This window comes from Pleuronectes platessa, chromosome 10 (genome assembly GCF_947347685.1).
Source record: "Pleuronectes platessa chromosome 10, fPlePla1.1, whole genome shotgun sequence".
Classification (NCBI taxonomy): Eukaryota; Metazoa; Chordata; class Actinopteri; order Pleuronectiformes; family Pleuronectidae; genus Pleuronectes; species Pleuronectes platessa.
The window spans coordinates 25,032,029-25,050,729 of NC_070635.1; the positions used below are offsets into that span (position 1 = coordinate 25,032,029).

At 42.6% G+C, this 18,701-nt stretch overlaps 1 protein-coding gene across 1 annotated transcript in view; it reads right to left on the minus strand.

Annotated features, from left to right (window-relative positions):
• LOC128450082 (furin-like protease kpc-1) overlaps positions 1-18,701 on the minus strand; it is a 161,698-nt gene that overhangs the window by 23,521 nt on the left and 119,476 nt on the right. Inside the window, exons 14-15 of the mRNA XM_053433529.1 lie at positions 1,959-2,069; positions 1,675-1,768 (exon numbers count right to left, since the gene is read on the minus strand). Coding sequence (XP_053289504.1) covers positions 1,675-1,768; positions 1,959-2,069 — 205 coding nt within the window. The remainder of the gene's footprint in view (positions 1-1,674; positions 1,769-1,958; positions 2,070-18,701) is intronic.

The window sequence follows — 18,701 nt, forward strand, 5'->3', positions numbered from 1 at the left end:
AATATTGCACTGATACAAATGGATTAAAGTGTTTCCCCATTTTCAGTCCTCATGGTAAGCTATGCTAGCCTGCTGCAAGCTGCAGGTTGTAATCTACCATACAAATGTGAGTGAAATCAGCCTACGCATCTAACTCTTTACAAACGAGGAAGCTGGTGCATTTTCCGAAAATGTTCTTTTAAACTATGAGATTTCTGTACTGATAATGTGAGATACGTGGATAAACTGTGTAGTTCCCCATGATTAGGTCAATCAGAGTGACTCTGGAAATGCTTCAGTGCAGTGCTAACCTGTGTTTCCTCATGTTTAATTCCAAATCAAATCAGTGTAGCTGCAATGTGTGTGCGTGCCATACAGATGGACAAAGCAATGATCTGTCCACCAAAAGATAAAGACAAAGAAACGAAGAGAGCAGAAGAAAACACAGTCACAAAAAAGGCTGAGGGGAATATTATCGAGATGATTTAAATAAGCGTGTGTGCCCCGCAATCCCCCCATTCCCCCCCAGTAAACACTCTCCCTGTCCCTGTTCATCACAAGCAGCACATCTGGTGTGACAATGGCACATCGCAGAGAGAGCCGCCAAGCTGCAAAAAGACTGACAGCCCGCTCCTGTTTACGGCGCGTTACCACGGCAACACATCCATCAATCACACCTCGCAGCGATGGTCTGACCCACGCTTTCTGCCAGGGAGCACAGCCGCAAAGATGAAGCCTTTTCAATTTACATGCTGACACACTCTCTCTCTCTCTCTCTCTCTCTCTCTCTCTCTCTCTCTCTCTCTCTCTCTCTCTCCCTCTCTCTCTCTCCCTCTTCTTGTTATTTTCACACAAGTACACACACACACACTCACAAACATAGATAACTCTCACTCAAATGTGCGCGTGCATTGACACACACACTGCTGACACGGTCAAACATAAACACATTTGCATGCATGGGCCTACAATCAAGAAAACACAATTTTGCCATTTTCTGCATATGACATAGCCGACAGACACATCACAGTAAGATCCATTTTTTTGTCTTTTCTATTCTCAGAGAAAACACATGACACAGAAACCTGAAAACTGTTTTGTGGCTTCCCCAGTTGCTAGTAGAAGTTAAGTTGCGATTCTTGATTTGGATCTTGTCAAGGGAAACAGGAAACATGGTTGAGAAACAAAGGCTGTAAGAGCAGCTTTACTGCCAAAACACAAAACAGTCTACATAGGAGAATATCTATCTTTAGGTGAAGACTGACATTTCCACCGTTATTGCAGTTAACCCTGTGTGTTTTAAAACAATAGTTTGACATTTTAGCTCAGCAACGGGAGTAGAGGAGAGCAGCAAGCGTGGCTCTCTCCAGAGGCAACAAAATCCATCTGCTAGCATCTTTCAAAGCTCGCTGGAGTCTGCCATGTTCCAGGCTCCGCTGTGTTGGCTCAGAATGAACAAACCAAACACTGGCTCCAGAGAAGGGCTTTCCTATTTCATATCCTGGAGGCCACCATAGGTTTTACATGCTTTGTTAAACTACTTCTGTCACATAAATAATTCAGAATAGATGCCAAGACATAACAAAATCTTCCCGTATGTTTACATGCAAGTTATTTCCTGAAAAGACTTACACCTAACGAACATACCACTGTAAGTTCACAATATTGGATTCTATGAAAAAACATCCATCTAACCTGAACATGCTCCAGATTACTGATCTCATTAGTCCCTCCACTGCAGGCCTCTGACAGGATGTTCACACTGACCCTGCCTCCCGAAGAAAGGATCCTAACAAATAAAAAAATCATCTGTCATTCAATATCCAAACAAAACATACAACATAGAAATACACTGTGAAGGCTTTTAGACAAAAATTAGACGATGTAAACAGTTGTATTATACACATTGAATTCAATTGAATATTAGAAACCACGGTGGTAGCATAAACATGTAAAAGCTGACAGAATATAACTCTTACCTGGTGGGATGAAGTGTGACTTCTTGGGTGCACTTTCTCTGATGAGCAGCCGAGTTGAAGTGTGCAGCCTGCTGCACCATCAGCCCAGCATCCAACAATCCAAAGCCATACCTGTAACAAGCAGGAAACATGCACTCTGTTATGCACTATTATACCATGTCCTGATGTATATGATAAACAAGCATGTGGCAGCACTTATATCCTCACACACATGTGAGCTGGAGGGTTTTCATGTGGGCGGCTAAATGTGCTGCAGGAGCAGAGTAAGTGCTAATGGCTCCGACATGAGGAGGCAACAAGTCATTGACGAAGATGATGCCGGCCTCTGACACAATCACTCCCTGCACTGTCCGGGCTGAGGCTGAGGGCTGCTGTTTGTGCCGCCTGTAATTGCCTGGAGGATTGATCCTGAACAATGTGCCATCTCATGGACTGTAATCAAGCCTCATTATTCATTCTTCACCACCCCAATCTGGGTGCTGGAGACACAATGGCGGTCCCTTAAGCGGCATCACTGCCTGGTGACTGTATGACCACTGCCTATCTTACTTTCTCCCCTCCACTTTACCACTCCTGTTTCGCAATCTCTTTATGTCTCCTCGGAATCATCTGCTCTCATCTTTCCTCTTTGCCCTCTCTTTTCCACAGAGCAGCCTGTCATTCAGTCTTCTTTTCCTCTTTAAATTCTCCTTCACTCTCCTCCATCAAACCTGAATTTCTTGCATCAGAACTCTCCTCTGCTGCTTCAGTGATGCTGAAATCACAGTCCTCATAAGTCCCTCCTTAATTCTCTCCTTAAATGTTTCATTTTCACACACTCTCTTTCAGTTCTCCCTTGTTTAAATCACAGTCCTCAGACTGAGTAACAAGGCTGTAACAACCTTCATCCCTCCTCCTTTTGGAAATCCAGAGGGGGTGACCAAGAGCTACTATCCGCCATTATTACCATACAAACCTTATGCCGTTAATTTGCAATAAGTGAAATTCATTATCCTGGTGACGGGGTCTCTAGCAGCAGCAGCAGCAGAGAGAGACACAGAGACAGGCGAACGAAGAGGGCTGATCAATAACTCAATCTGCTGCCCTGCATGGGGCTCCATCTCCTCTGTCTCAGACTGTCAGTGTGCGTGAGGAAGAGAGGCAGGAGCTGCAGCCCACACCGTCCTCGTCCTAACAGCACGCTGCACGATCAATGGACACAATCTAATCAGCCACTATCACCACCAATGACTTTTAGCATGTAGGGCCCAGCATAATAGCATTAGGCAGATGGGTGTGCAGGGTTGAGGTGAGCTACTGAAGTTCAAGGTCATTCTGGGAGGTTGTGAAAGCGGTGAAGAGTTGGAGCAGAAGCAACCTGTACCCCTTAGCGAGAGCGGTGCGCCTATTAAATGCCATAGCTCCCGCAGATCGATCGGCCAGCCCGAGCTCCATGTCTGTAAGCCCACACAGACATACATCTAATAGAGAAAGCTGCAGGAAACCGGTTTACCCACGACACAACATGATGAAAATGACAGATCTTTTGTGCCCCACTGAACCACTATTCAAGAAGACTCGGGAGCTTTTCAGCAATCTCATCAACAGTAGCAAGGAATTCGGAGAGTAAGCACACAGCTACTTTGAGCTAGAGGCTTGTGATTTTCTTCAAACCACAGAACAACATTTTGATTGTTGTAGTGATTTGTTACATTCCTGAGAAGTTAAATCAGAGGATTTTTGTCCTAGAATTCCTGCAGAAAAATATGTTTTAGATTTAAAAAGTCTATAAGATGAAACCCATGTAATGTAATGCATATCAAGCAATTAGTCACATAACACAGCCATCCAATTTTCTACTTGTTCTTTCTCCACCTCCTGCGTGGTTGGAGGGAGGTTGAGCCAAGTCGACTACAGAGTGACAGCACATCTTCTGTCCACGCAGCACGAAGCATGTTAAACCCCGACCCCCCGCCTCCACACATATCGAATCTGCGGCCCTCGAATATCCTCCATCCACTCTCAATCGTCGACGGCGAATGCCCTTGTAAACTCTTACTCCCTCCATGTCTTTATCCATTAGGGTGAAGGCCACCCCCACTCCCCCCTCCTCCCCCCCCCCCACCTATCCATGGGGCCTCTTTGTAACTGTCGAGGAACCCTTTTCACTTTTTGTTCTGCAGGCCTTCCCAGGTCCTTTCTCTGTTGATATTCACACCATCTGCCAGCGGCGGAGAAAGGTGCACACAGACCCGCCTAGCACAGTGATATCAAGATCTCCAGGGGTCAAGGTCTTTGCCTCGTCTCTACATTCGTCGTTAAAAACCACAGCTTTAACAACTGCAACGCTGAAACCAAAACAGATTTTTGCAGCTTTCTAGGGGACATAAGTTTGGCGTTCTCACCCCTTGTTTGCACTGGTATGTCCTGCTAAGTCCTCCCGAATAGAAGTGGCTGTAAAGAATCACTCAAGCCGCACTAAGCAGCTGCCTGTGAGTTAGGTCATTTTCCCAGGAGCCCCAGAGTGGGCACTGGCAGGACCTCAAAAAGCGGGGACACCATCTGTTCAGTGCCTGAAAAGGTTGGTGACACCTTCTGTGGTATCAACAACTTCTAATTAAGTGGCCAAGAATGCAGCAGCAGCAGCTCCAGTGCATGATTGGTGGGCTTGCCTTAGTTAGCTGCCTTAGACAACAACATCGCAGACCCCCGGTGAGCGTCACGCACCTCTCCCTCACATCTGGCCATGGAGTAATTAAAAATGAAGAAAGAGTGGATACAATAAATGCTTGATGACTTGAGCCACCAACAAAAACTATATTTACTCTTGTTTTCTAATATTTTTTTTGTCCACCCTTTGTTCTTTTAATTGAATGTTTATCAGGAGCATAAAAAACAGCATTAACCCTATGGTCAATCCCTGGGGGGTTTGTTTCTCCTATATCATGATGCACTAATTTCATTAACATTAGGATTTAAATGAAATAACAAATAGACTTAACATCCGTCTGATTTCCATCGCTTGTACAGCCAAATCTGCTGCTGAGAAATGTTACTAATTAGGCTTATTAAGTAATTAAGAGGAGGTCTTAATTATATCTGTGCCACTGGGACCTGCATGGCTGTAACCGTGAAATGCTGCGCCGCACCGCTCAGCTTTGTAGGATGTTCCACAGTTTCATCCATTTCCCTGTTCTGAATGTGTTTTTTTGTACATAGAAGATTTTGGAGCATACTTTTTATGACTGTATTAGGCAAATATCTGCTCTGACATGAAATTATAGAGAGAGAGGCACTCAGCAGCCTTCAACAGCATAGCCTTGAAATGCCAAGCGAATTACCTTGCAAAGAGTTGAAAGTTTAATGAAATATATGGCGGGGGGGAATGAGGGGTTTGGCACAGGCATGGACGTAAGTCTCAGGAGAATGGGCACCAAACGGCTCTCTCAGTCTGTACAGCCATCAGTCAAAGTAGCGGCCACCCTTCCCATCCTCAAGGAGACTTCTCTGGAAGCCACAATGATCTACATCCCATGACCTCACTATCAGTGTCCAACATATTTTGATTTGTAGCTCTTGTGTTATTCAAACACAAATTCAAAAGAGGATGAAATTCAGCAGAGAGCCTTTGTTGGACTCATACCAAGGTACAGTCCTTTTAGATGTCTCTGCCCTTGTGGAGAAAGAGAGAAAGGGAGGGAGAGTGTGTGAGGGCGAGTGAGGCTGCACTACAAGCTTGGCAGACGATTCCCTCCCTGGTCCCGAGTGCTTTTCCTTTCACTCTGGACAAAGCAAACACTGAACCGGGAGTCTTTGTTTGCCTCTTCAAAGGGACCAGTTTTTGATGCCGTGTCACTAAATGTGATAGAGCAAACTGAAATGTAACAAAACATCAAAAACAATGTCTGTTTTTATGTGTTTATCGAGCAGTACGACAACTGCTACATGATTTCATCATGGGAGTTACATCAAGTTCAAACGTTGTGTATTCAACAACAAATACAACATGGCTTATGATTGTGTTATTGGATTACACATCAACATACAATAATCTACATCTAACAATGTAAAATTTGTAATTCTTTGTTTGTTATTTATAAAATTGACTCTCATGTTTTGTTTACATTATTGGCTCTACTGCATTGTTATTTGGTGTCCCACAGTCTCTACTTCTGTATGTGTACAACAGCCAAATAGCAAAATTTACCACATATATATATATATGTGTGTGTATATATATATTCAGTTTTTTCTAACCACATTAATGCATGTGTGTATGTAAGATGGCTGCAAAATTAACACTTTACCTTAAACTGAGTTTGTATCCTCAATAAATAGACAAAATACAGGAACAATAAAAACATAATAACTATTTCATGTTTTTGAAAATGAAATATTGCTTAAAAATTGCACTTCTAAAGCTGATCAGAAATGATAAAAACACAAAACAATTATCTGGCAGTTAAAAAGCGGCATCATACAAGTCAAGACACCAACAAAGATGTCAAGAGAGTTTGTGGTGATAAGAGCTGATGATGGTGTCCACCTTTCACCTGAATAATGCTGAGGATGTGTTGCTGTTTTGAAGGCCTCTGTGCAGAGACACTCACTCTGTGTTGTGCAGGTGTGAAAGGCAAATTTCGGGTAAACTCCAGTTAGCATTGTTGTTGTATTTAGCCATGTTTTGCAGCTTGAGTTTCCAAGACCCCAAAACAGAAATAACGTTTTCTGTAATGAAAACTTGAAACATACAACAGATCAAATTAAGTAAGTGTCTTGAATACTTAACCTTGTTAAGTCCAGGGACTCCAGGACCCCAAACCGAGCATTAATGAAATGCTGCTGGTGAATATTGATTGGTTCTACACAGACTACAGCCAGGGCAGAGTCACAAATATTAACTCTGAATAAAGAGGATAAGGGAAGGATATAAGTGCAGATGCTGTTGTAGAACTTTATGTTGAATTTCAACTGCTTTTCTAACCCCTAGCAAAATATCAAGATTGCTATTTGTACATGAATTATTCATCACGGGAGGTTTAGAAGAGCACGGGGTCCCTACAAACCCCCCCACCCATCTCAGTGTGGTGGATGGGGTGGATGGGGTGGGATGTGTGTGTGTGCGGAGGGTATGTGGAACCCCTCTGTTTGCCTGCTGCACCCCCCTGCCGGGAGACATGGCACCCCCTGCAGGAGGTGCAGTGCTCTGCTTCCCCTGTCCCTCAGGGCGAATCGGTGTATGTCACACGCACACACACACACACACACACACACACACACACACACACACACACACACACACACACACACACTCCATTGTAGTAGTTTAGGGTTTCAGAGGAAGGAACATTTTCAGTTGAGCCATATTGAATGAAAAACTAATGTTAAAGAATAAAAAGAATAAAAAGAAAGTAAAGAATGAGGTGAGGTTTAAAATGTTCTGATATGGAACCATCTTTATCTATACAAACCAAATCATGTCTAAATAACAGAACATGATTTTAAGTCAAAGGTCATGGAGAAACCACTGCCCACCCCAGACCTTCCATACGCTAATCATTAGCGGACCCACACATACATACAGTACACACACACACACACATGCACATACACGACACACCGATTAAAAACCTCAACTTCCTAAGCCAACAAATACCCACACATTTATCTACTATCCTTTCACAGGAAACAATATCATTGCAGAGGTACTCTCATATTAAATGACAGTGGGATTGTTGTGTGTAGTGTACTCGGAACAAATACACACACTCTTACTCTCTCCCTACTTAAACACATGTATATGGACCACAGGCTCAGCCACACAGTAATTGGCTCAACAAAGAAAAAAGAGGAGGCCTGGATAATTAATTAATCTATCTGGCTGGGGCAGAGACGTGAGGCCAGTTTTACAGTGCTTACAGTGTGTGTGTGTGTGTGTGTGTGTGTGTGAGACAGAGAGAGGAGAGAGCGAGACCTGTGGCCCCCGGACGATCCATGGCCTTGCATGAAATGGAAATGGCTTGCCAGAATGCATTAGGTGTGTATGCACTCTCACATTAAAACAAATACACACACACACACACACACTACAACTGATACACATATTCATCTGGATTCATGGAGCTGACAGAGTTGTGATCTGAGTGATCTTTAGTCATTTCACACATGAAACGGAACAAACGAGTGGTGTTGTATATATATATATAAGTATATATATACTTTTACTATCACTTAACATAAGACCTGAGATGTTCCGATACAAAACTCATGATAGCACCTGTCCATGTCTCAAGTGACCACTGCCAGGTCAATGCATCATCTCCACCAGACTCAGGTCAAAATGTCGGACTTAAAAAGGACTGTTATGGTCTTTTGTTATTATAATCCAAGTTTTAAACACTTTGTAAACACATTCTTTACATGGACAGCAGTTATTCCCGTGGGTACTGCACTTAATCTGTGGATTGGGCGGGTAGGGTCATACAAATTAACACTGATTAATAAGATGTTATAAACTGTTGGTGAAATGATACATCGACATTAGGAAGCTATTAATTTAATTCTCTCAAATGTAAGCAGAGCAGAGCAGAGCTGCGGTAGGATATTCTCCACAGCACACAGCTTCATTTTTCGTCAAGTGAATTACTGAATAAGCAAACTAACACCAGGGAATACTAAGAGATACAGACACTCTTGTTAGGAGAAGAAATGGACCACAACAGGCAAAACACATCTAAAAATCTAATCTCATCTAATTGTAATGCAAGACTCTCTGTCTGTATGTACATGTGTATGTGTGTGTGCAATTTGGACACATGACATATTTAGTTTTGTGAAACCTTGAATAAAGAAGTCATGTGCTCTGCAGCAGAGGGGTGGAGCGTCAGGATTTTGGACTCCATATTGTGAGCCCAACTAACATGGATCCGAACAGCGGAGAGAAGAAATTTGCTTTAAAAAGTACATAGAAGAAATGTATTGCAAGGACACAGCTCACCATGGAAACAATCACAACGCAGCATAGTTTTTGTTATTCATTCAACCAACTTACAACTACAGATAATATAAGAAATGGGTTAAAGGTTTTTCTGGGACAGGTGTGAGTAAAAATGAGTTTTAGCAACTAATATTTTCTTTTAGCCCTCTTAATGGTCTCTATAATTTTTTCTGGAAAAAATAATCTGGCTCATTCGTTGCTAAAGGCTCAAATTAATCCAACAACTAATCCGTAAATGTGTTTGTCTGCTGTTTGTTGCTTGTCAGGTTGTGCTTTTTTTTAACCGTTGAATACCTTGATTTGCAATACAGCCAGTTTATCCTTATATAGGATATATCTTATTTTATTCAGCATTTTGTTAAGGTATCTAACAAAACCTTGCTGTGGTATTTGTGCTGAAGCTTGGGTGACGAGGAAAGAGGTGAGGAGTGTGAGGTGAGAGAGTAGCGCTCCACAGTTCGAGACAGTTTGTCAAACTCAGGGTGGGATGTGGAACTTAAGTGTATTCCAACACAAACCAATGTTAGTGGTTGTCAGATCTAACAACAGTATGGGTACAACACACACACACAAGTATGCACACGCGCGTACACACACACACACATGCACAGACACACACCTCAGATGAGGAGAGAAGTGGCAGGTACATCACGTCTATGGTAACAGAACAGCAGATGGAACTGGCAGGCAGACACAGCACTTTGTGCTTTGACACGCGCACATGCACACGCAGACCCACACACACACACACACACACACACACACACACACACACACACACACACACACACACACACTTGCATGTGCTCTTTCCCCATTACAAAAACAAACACCCAAACATGCAATAACAAGCTGCTTTTACCTTATGGTGATGAAATAGCACATCTGAAAATAAATACACAGCCACAATCCAAACAAGATGGGAGTTTGACTATCTGCTGTCAGAGTGTTAAAAGGTGCAGGTCACATATACATTTCTCCTCCAGTATAAGAAATTAAGGTGTCAGAGTGTTGGTCCTATAAGGTGTTGTCTGTTTGTGACCTGTCTCTCCAGGGCATCATATGAGTGACGGTGTAGCTACCGGCCCAGATGATCTAAGAGATAAATCATCCTTAGTCACTCTCTAACCGCCTGACAGACAGACAGGCCTAAGTACCTGGGAGGGTGGCAAAGGGACACTTTAAAACCTCCAGTGATGAGGAGTATTGCCGTGAAGAAAACAGTTAGGCGCCCCAAGCTCCCTCCTATCCCCCCCGAGTCTCTGGCTGCCATTTTGGCTGCGTCTCAAGGCGCTATTCTGACTCTATCTCATGTCACCGTGCTGGCTGTCGTTCAATTCTCACATTGGCTCCTGTTCAGCATCCATTCTGGCTCTGGTTCAAGCTCCAGAGTGGCTGTGTTTCGGGGGCTTCATTGTGGCTGTGTTTCAGAAAAGTCGCCCCTCCCCTGCCTCCCCTCTTTGAGTTTCAGCACCCCAGGTAGCTGGCCTCCTGCCCGGCTCGCAGATCAGTGGGAGATCCAGGCTTGGGCCTTTTGTTTGGGGTGGCATTTTGCCTTTGTTTTTCCATCTTTCCTGTAATCTAAACACCCAAAACATCTCATGCTTGACAAATCGGCCCTGAGACGAGGGAGCAGCGGAAGACAAACGGCTGGAAGCGGTTCAACCCCAGGCAGAACTGATGGTGTCCGACTGGGTCTGACCTCCCAAAGGTTAAAGACACGTTCACTTACAAAGCAATCAATTACCCAGGATGTGTGAGTGCTTTTAACCAACCTCCCCCCCTGCCTTCCACACAGCCGGCATTATTGATGAGGGTCCCAGCATACAGCACACTCCAAGCTGTAGTGTGTATTACATCTCACAATTGAAATAAATCTCATATTCCTGGTGTAACTGCCTACCTGAGCCACTCTCCTGCTTCTTAATGTCTTTCTCTCCCCCTTCTCCACCTCCTCTCTCTTCCTCCCTCCCTCCCTCCCTCCCTCCCTCCCTCCCTCTCTCCCTTGCCTCTGCAGGTTGTTGTAGCAGGTTTATTCTGGTAGTTGGGCTCCGTGGGCCCCGGCAGCCCCCTCAGCTGTTCCACTGGGTTTGTAATTACCATTTCATTATGAATGACAGTTTCGGGGGTTGAAGCACCATTTCATCCGGGTCTCGTGGGGAAGGCGCTTGCCAAATTTCCAGTGTGAATGGCAATTATCTCTTTTCGTGTCTGCAATTCACCATTTTGTACTGTGGCTTGACGGCGGCTAGGAACATTTAGTTGGATTAATAATAGGTCTGGGATATTTACACTGTAGCCCACTCAAGCTTAGCTCTCTGAACAGACTGATATGAGCTATCAGAAGAGATAGAAACAAACCAGTGGAAACACTACAGAGGGAACCACGACTTCTTCCTTGAGTAAACACTGTAGCAGGAATAGTACTTCAATAGGACTTTCACAACACCGCATAATAACTGTAGAGTTGGAGCATTTATTAAGGTTCCATGTGTTTCGTATAAAAGGTCCTTTGGGGTCTCTGTAAGTTCTCATGTAGTATTTTGTATTACTTTGGTTTCAATCATAAAATATTTTTAGAGCACTTTTGCTTCTTGTAATGTCTCTTTTTTGTTCAATTACTCAAATGTCTCAGTGACTCCAATTTATTCAAGTTTAAATGCTAAACTAAATCATCACAATGTGTTTTTGTGATGATGCCATTCAATACACAACTTATACATTTAACACTTGCACTAGTGTGTCTTATTATTATGTATTCCTGGTACCAAAAGACTGATCAGAAAACACTGACATTTTTAGAATGTACAGTAAGTACTAGGGATGCACCGATATGGAAATTCTTGGCCGATACCGATACCGATATTTAAAATAACAATCTGGCCGATAGCCGATACCGATACCGATATTTGTTTATTTTCTTTTTGTTGTTATTCATTCACCCTTTTGTGCCAGAAAAATAATTAAATCATTATTAAAAAAGCACTATTCATCACTCTTATCTTTTAATGAGCACAAATTGAATCAGATTTATGAAACAATCTCTGATTTAACTAAACTTTATTTAACAGAGACATATTAGGCCCATTTTACCGCAAGTTGAAATGGTTCCTTGGGATCTTAATGAAATGTCCGTAACATATTTTGGTCAAAATACCACAAGGATCATTTAAAACAGCACCTTTTTACCCTGTCTAAAACAGCCCTGTTAAAGTATCATTATAGAGAACGCTCTTCTCATTGATTTACGGTAGCAGTATTGCCCGTTTATTAGATGTGTTACGGCTTCTGTGTGTATAACGTATGTTGTCAATTCCCTTGTTACCTGTGCATGAGACGGATGAATAGAGCCGGTGCACATGAGAATAAAGTACTTAAACAGACGCTACGCTCATACTTTTTACACCAAGTTACACTGCGTGAGTCAAGATAACTTAACAAGCCCTCCTCAGTTTGACCTGTTTTTAGTGTCGGGCAGATATCACATCGCGTCAACACCCACCGTGGACCTTCGCGATGCTTGTTTTAATTAAACAGTCGGATTCCCCTGGTCCGCACCAGTTCTCAGTCGGCTGCTAGGCGCCAGCCGGAGGGTTCCCCCAGCGGTCGCCGTAGCTGAGGTGATCCGCGAGAAGGGCCCGACACGCGACCAGAGTGGCCGCCGCTGACCGCGTACCCAGTCCCCTCCCCGCCTTCCGCGCCGGCGCCGTGAGGTGCCACCGGATGAGGACCTCCCGGTGCCGCACACTGAGCCTCCGGCGGCGCGGAGAGGAGGGCGACGGAGCGACTGCTCCCCCAGCCGCGGAACGTGCCCAGCGGTTTTACCACAAATATGAACATCGGCCAATGATATCGGTGAAAGTCAAGTTTATTACCGATAAACTTGTTTCCACAATCAGTGGAAACAGTGAAAACACAGAGTTTCTCTGGTCACAGCTGATCAGAGATCAGCGCTGCAGCTTCTTGATCAGAGCAGAAGCTGCATTTGGTTTGTACCGAGCTTCAGTTTCTGTGTCCGCCTCCAGTCTGACCTGCTCTCACGTTTTGTTTTAATATTTCGTCAACTAAAATATGCGTCACATCCTATTACGTCTACTTCCCTACAGGTTGCCAATCTATTCCGACCCCCGGCCTCGGTAAACTAACCACGGACAAATCCCCCAAAAGAAATGTCTGGGAGGTAAATAGAAAGTTTAATTCTGCGTGGACAGATTAATTTGCTTTCACTGCCAACGATGCAGGTTTACCTGTATGCTTGATATGTGGCGAGGAATTGGCAAACAATAAGAAATGTCATGTTGAAAGACATTTCCAGAGCGAGCACACAGCATCTGCTGAAAAGTACCAAGCTGGAGATGAGCAAAAAAGCATAGTTCTGTGTTTAATTTATTTCAAAGTAGGCCTACACATGTATTATGTTCTCCTCTTCATAAGAGTTTGGTGTTTTCCTTTTTTGTAACAGGTTAAAATAGCAGTTAAACAGTTTTTTTTATTGTCGTTCTATAATTTAATAAATGCAACAAACTATAGTTTTTATATATATTGTATAACTATATATAAAGCTTTATAACCTGTGTTATCAAATAATTTTTTGGCTCCAAGAGGGGAAGAGGGGGCAAAATGGCTCTTTCGATATTAAAGTTTGACTACCCCTGGGTTAGTATGACACAAACACTAACTCACTCACTCACATGTCTCCCTTTCTCACATACACTCACACACACACAAGTCTCCATTTCACACACACTTATTTACTCACTTTCTCTCTCTTTCTTTCTCTCTCTCTTTCTCTCTTTCTCACACACACACACATAGTCAAAATAGATTTTTTTTTTGGGGGGGGGGGGGGGCCCTCAAAATTGTTCTTTGCCCAGGGCCTCAAATTAGCCAGAACCGCCCCTGCATACAACATCTGCTTTAGAGACGTTACTGTAGATAAACAAGTATCATGATATGTTTCACAACTTTGGCATTGACTTGGGACCAAAGTATCGGTCCTCCTGACATGCCTTCCTGATATACCATTTTTGGTCTACTCTTCACTTCTTTCATAAAAATGTCCCCTTCATCACAGCATGAGATCCGGAGATGTTGTGGTGTAGGAAGAGTTCCCTTCAGGCCCAGTGTGGACAGGGAGATACTGTATCAACCAACACACAAGGATTGTGTTAAGATAGACCAACTGTTATTACTTCTGAATGCGTGTAAACAAGTGCAAATGGAAGTCAGGAAGCGTGTGAGAATATTAATTGTGCGCTTGCCATTTTTTTGTTTTTAAGAGCAAACTAAAAATCTCAGGCAGCCGCTGTGCTGAGTTATAAAGACATGACTCACATGATGTCTACTGCGAGTGACGGCTGCAGCTCTTTAATTGCATGTCTGCGCTGAATGATGGGATACTTAATTCCTACACATTCCACACAATTGCTTTTCATACTGGCAGAGGCCTGGGGAGGCAGCGGAGGAATTCTGTGGCCATATGGAGAGGGAGGCAGAGCCCAGGCTGAGTGATCGGGAGCTTCCCGCCTTGCCCCTGTACCAGAATGGCTGCTACACTGCTGAAGCAGGAGACGGGCACGTGAAGCTGCGACTAATGAAACACATTCCACACACACCACGAACCATACACACACCTGCAAAGAAGTGAGATATGGCGAGATCTTACTTAGCTTTGGCCTCCATAACACACTCCCAGTTACAGTAGCAAACACACACTCAATAGGGTCGCACTTGAATTTTAACATTCACACATGGTTTATCACACGAAAACACAATCCAACAAACATACTAATGCATGGTCTCACATGGACTGTACAGATATGCCCTCAGTTTCACAGTGTATGTAATACACATACACACACACACACACACACACACACACACACTCACACACAGAGTCTGCTGTGTGTGTTGACAGTCCTGTCAGCTCACAGTAACACCACCAGGCTCCCTGCTGTCCTGTGAATGGGTCACTTCTTCTCCTTCATCTCTCCTATCGCTCCCTCACATTACCTGCTTTCTGTTGAGTTTAGAGTAAGAACGGTTCTCTAGTGTTACGGTAGCTGGATCGTTCTGTAACGCTCTGACCACAGCTTTTGTGATAGTGCCTTTTCAAGGGTTGTGAGTTGAAAGGGTGTTTACTGACGTGGTAAAACCAAAAGGCCTGGATTCAGTTGGTTTTGGTTTTTACATTACATTACATTACATTACATTTCGTTTGGCTGATGCTTTTATCCAAAGCAATTCACAATGCATTCAACCACGCGGGTACAAACCCAGAACAGCCAGAATCAAGTAAGTACAATTTGCCTCAAAATAGCCAAACAACAGCCACATTGCACTTCATGGAGCGGTCAACATTTTTTGTATGACTTGTTGTCATCACCTACGTGGGCTGCATCTACTACTGACGACCACGTCTTCCGCTATTGTGTTTGCCTACTTTTTTGAAGAGTGCACAAAAAGACTTCCTACTTCAAAAGAGAAAATTAATGAACTTATCCACTTCGTTAATTTTGTTGCCACTCCAATATCATTATGGTATTACTACCAGCGAATTGAACGTCCTTGTCGTTTAAACATTGTATTGTCAGAGGGGAAGACTAAAATAAATCATGTGAGCCTCTTCTGCTTTTTTGACTTATTGTATTCTTTAATGCAGTCTCAAAAGTCCAGACTATTCTGAAGACTGTGGTCCAAGGCACCTTCTACACTTGGTATTTTGGTGTGAAGGTCCATAACAGACAAGGTAGGTGAGAAGAACAGCAACTCTAATAATTCTATGAGGCTTTGATGCTCACTGTAAAAAAAGTAAAACGTTAGCTAGATATCATATATAAAAAGTTAAATTTCGATGATCTGATGCTATTGCTAGAATAAAAGTCAAAGGTTTCACCAAATTCAGCCGGATGTATTTGAGTGTCTGGACAACATCTCATGACAATCCAACCATTGCTGTTGAGGTGTGCCTCCTCAGAATTCATCTTTATCTTTAACAATGTCTCTGATTATATAATACTATGCCGTCCCTTATATACTGAATGTCAGGCCAAGAATTGCCCATTGACAGAATCAATGCAACCATATGGGTATTGTCCTCAGATGCACTGTATAAATGTCAGCTTTTAGCAGTACTGTTCATTGATGTGACCCTGGAAATACCCTGGCCCCACACAGACTCCAACAGGCCCTTGTGCATGCAAAATAGGGCGAGAGAGAGAGAGAGACATATCGTATACTATATATAGAGAAAAACGGGGGGCTGCTAACTAATTTCGTAGTCTGGCCTTGTTAAAAAAAAAAGCCCTTAATGACTTTAATTGATCTTTATTGGGTTTAAATAGAGAGACACTGGGGGAAACAAGGTTGTGATTCCTGCAGACAGATCAGAGGTGAGTGGGATCAGGCAAAGATGGATGGGTGGGAGGAGACTGAGAATCAAAAAAAGAGGAAACAATAGAAGACAGCGAACAAGAGCCTTTACAGATAATCAACACAGTCTTACTGTTCGACACAAACGTGGAGAATTTAATGAAGCTACACATAATGTAGACAGTAAAGATGTGTTCAGGAAAAATACAAGGCAAATTTTGAAGCAGCTTGAATCCATACAAAGACATTTGACTGAGAGTTATTGAATGAAAATGGATGGAAGAACTGATTCGAAGACACTGTACAGCATGTTTGAGCAAAAATATTAGTTATTCCTCAGAACTTTATAAATCAACTTCATAAACTAACAGAGATCAGAGGAAGAAGGGTGCAGGCTCCAGAAAAGTGATTGAAGTGAAACAGAAAGAACTAGAGTTCCTGGAGAGTTCTGAAATTAGAAGGAGGCCCAGATGCAAACAGATATAGACACACATCCATAAACAGGGCTGACATATCTGATCCTGGCTTATCTCTATGAACAGATTCTACATTTATGCCGAATCTGTGGGCGAGGGACAAGCTTTTGATGCTGGCTTCAGATTCTCGTTTGACCAATCACATCTGAACAGGCTTTGGTTGCCTGCAGGTAAACAGTCCAGAGAGCAAAATAATTGATTGATAGGTGTCAATAGGGATTAGCCAAAATATTGTCGGGATAAAACAAAAATTATCTCTGTTTGTTGGTTGTGTGAAGAAAAATAAAACAACTAGTTGAAGTGTAAACTATGTAAGTCAAACGGAAGACAGAGTCTTGGCCTGGATATCCTCTAAATACTGGAAGCCCCAAAATATTGGCCATTGCCCCCTATTTGTCCGACCATAGCTGATGGGCTTCAAGACAGGTTCCTGGCATTCAGCTAATAACCATATGTTATCCACAAAAAGACCTGGAAAATGGCGCAAATGACTTTGTATGTGAAAAGACGCATGTACTGGTATGATGTGAAGATAGATTCAAAAGATCACAACAATCTCACAGGTTTTCTGGGTAGAGTCTGTTCTCTCACAAAAACTGCTCCACAGGTCATTTGTTGGAAACCTCTCACTTGGTGCTTTATTGAAAATATTAAGGTAAGGAAATGTTTGTAATAAATGATATTATTGTCATCATTTTGAAACCATTTTATACCACTGATATCATGAAATTATAGCATGATCATACAAGTACAACCTTTAAAAGAGCAATTCACTTTTAATTCTAAGGATTAATCAGTCTGACATTGGACTTGTCAATAACAATAAAAATATGAAAATATTTTAATTAAATCATATATAAATATTAAAAAAACCAACACTTGACAAGCCTTATCAACTTTTGAGTGAATTCAGCAAACACAAAGTAAACTTCAGTACTGTTCAGGTCCTAATAACTCCTAACAATACATTAATTACATTTGATTTGTATAGCCTATACTCACAAATCACAATATGTCCCATAGGGCTCTAGCAAGGTGTGACATATTCTGCCCTTAACCCTCAACAAGAGTAAGGGAAAACTACAAGAAAAACTATTAACAGGGGAAAAAATAAATGGGCTTGTGATTAGTGTTGGTGTATAATTTTGCAGCAGCAGAACGTAGTAGAAAGCCTGTATTAACACTTTTTGTCGCCACTCTTCTTAAACTAATTTGATACTCGTTCAACATTTCTCGCTCATATCTGCTTCACTGTCTGTAAGTCTGTGTGTGAGTGAGCGGGGGCGAGGCTGGTCCAGGGTCTGTGTGTGTGAGTGTTCTGCCCGGCTCCCAGACCGAGAAGAGATGAGAGAGGTGACACAACGCGCTAAAACACACATAGACACACCAGCTAAATGTTAGGCGCACCAAGAACAAGTTTTAGTCACACTTATTTATGTACATATATTTGTTCGCATGTGCGACATGCATAAATATTACCAGCGTAAACACTGATTAGAGGGTAGGGACCAATCACATATTTACATCTAAAAATCTGCCGTCCACATATCCCTGAAATTAGAAGGACATTTGGTCGAGTCCAGTCCAGAGAAGGAGAAAAAATATGTCACGCACTCTTGGTGTTTCTCAGCCAAACTACAGAAGAATCCTCAACAGTTTTTCTAGCATTTGAGCTTTTATTGACACTGACAGAGGAGAGGGACTGATAACATGGAGAGAGAGAGAGAGAGAGAGAGAGAGAGAGAGAGAGAGAGAGAGAGAGAGAGAGAGAGAGAGAGAGAGAGAGGAGAATGACATGCAACATAGATCTTCATCTGAACCAAACCTCGGATGTCGTACCACCACTAACCAGAGTAGAATATTTTGTTAAATGCTGAGTCTTAAAACCTTCATTTTAACATACACTATAAACCATCGCAC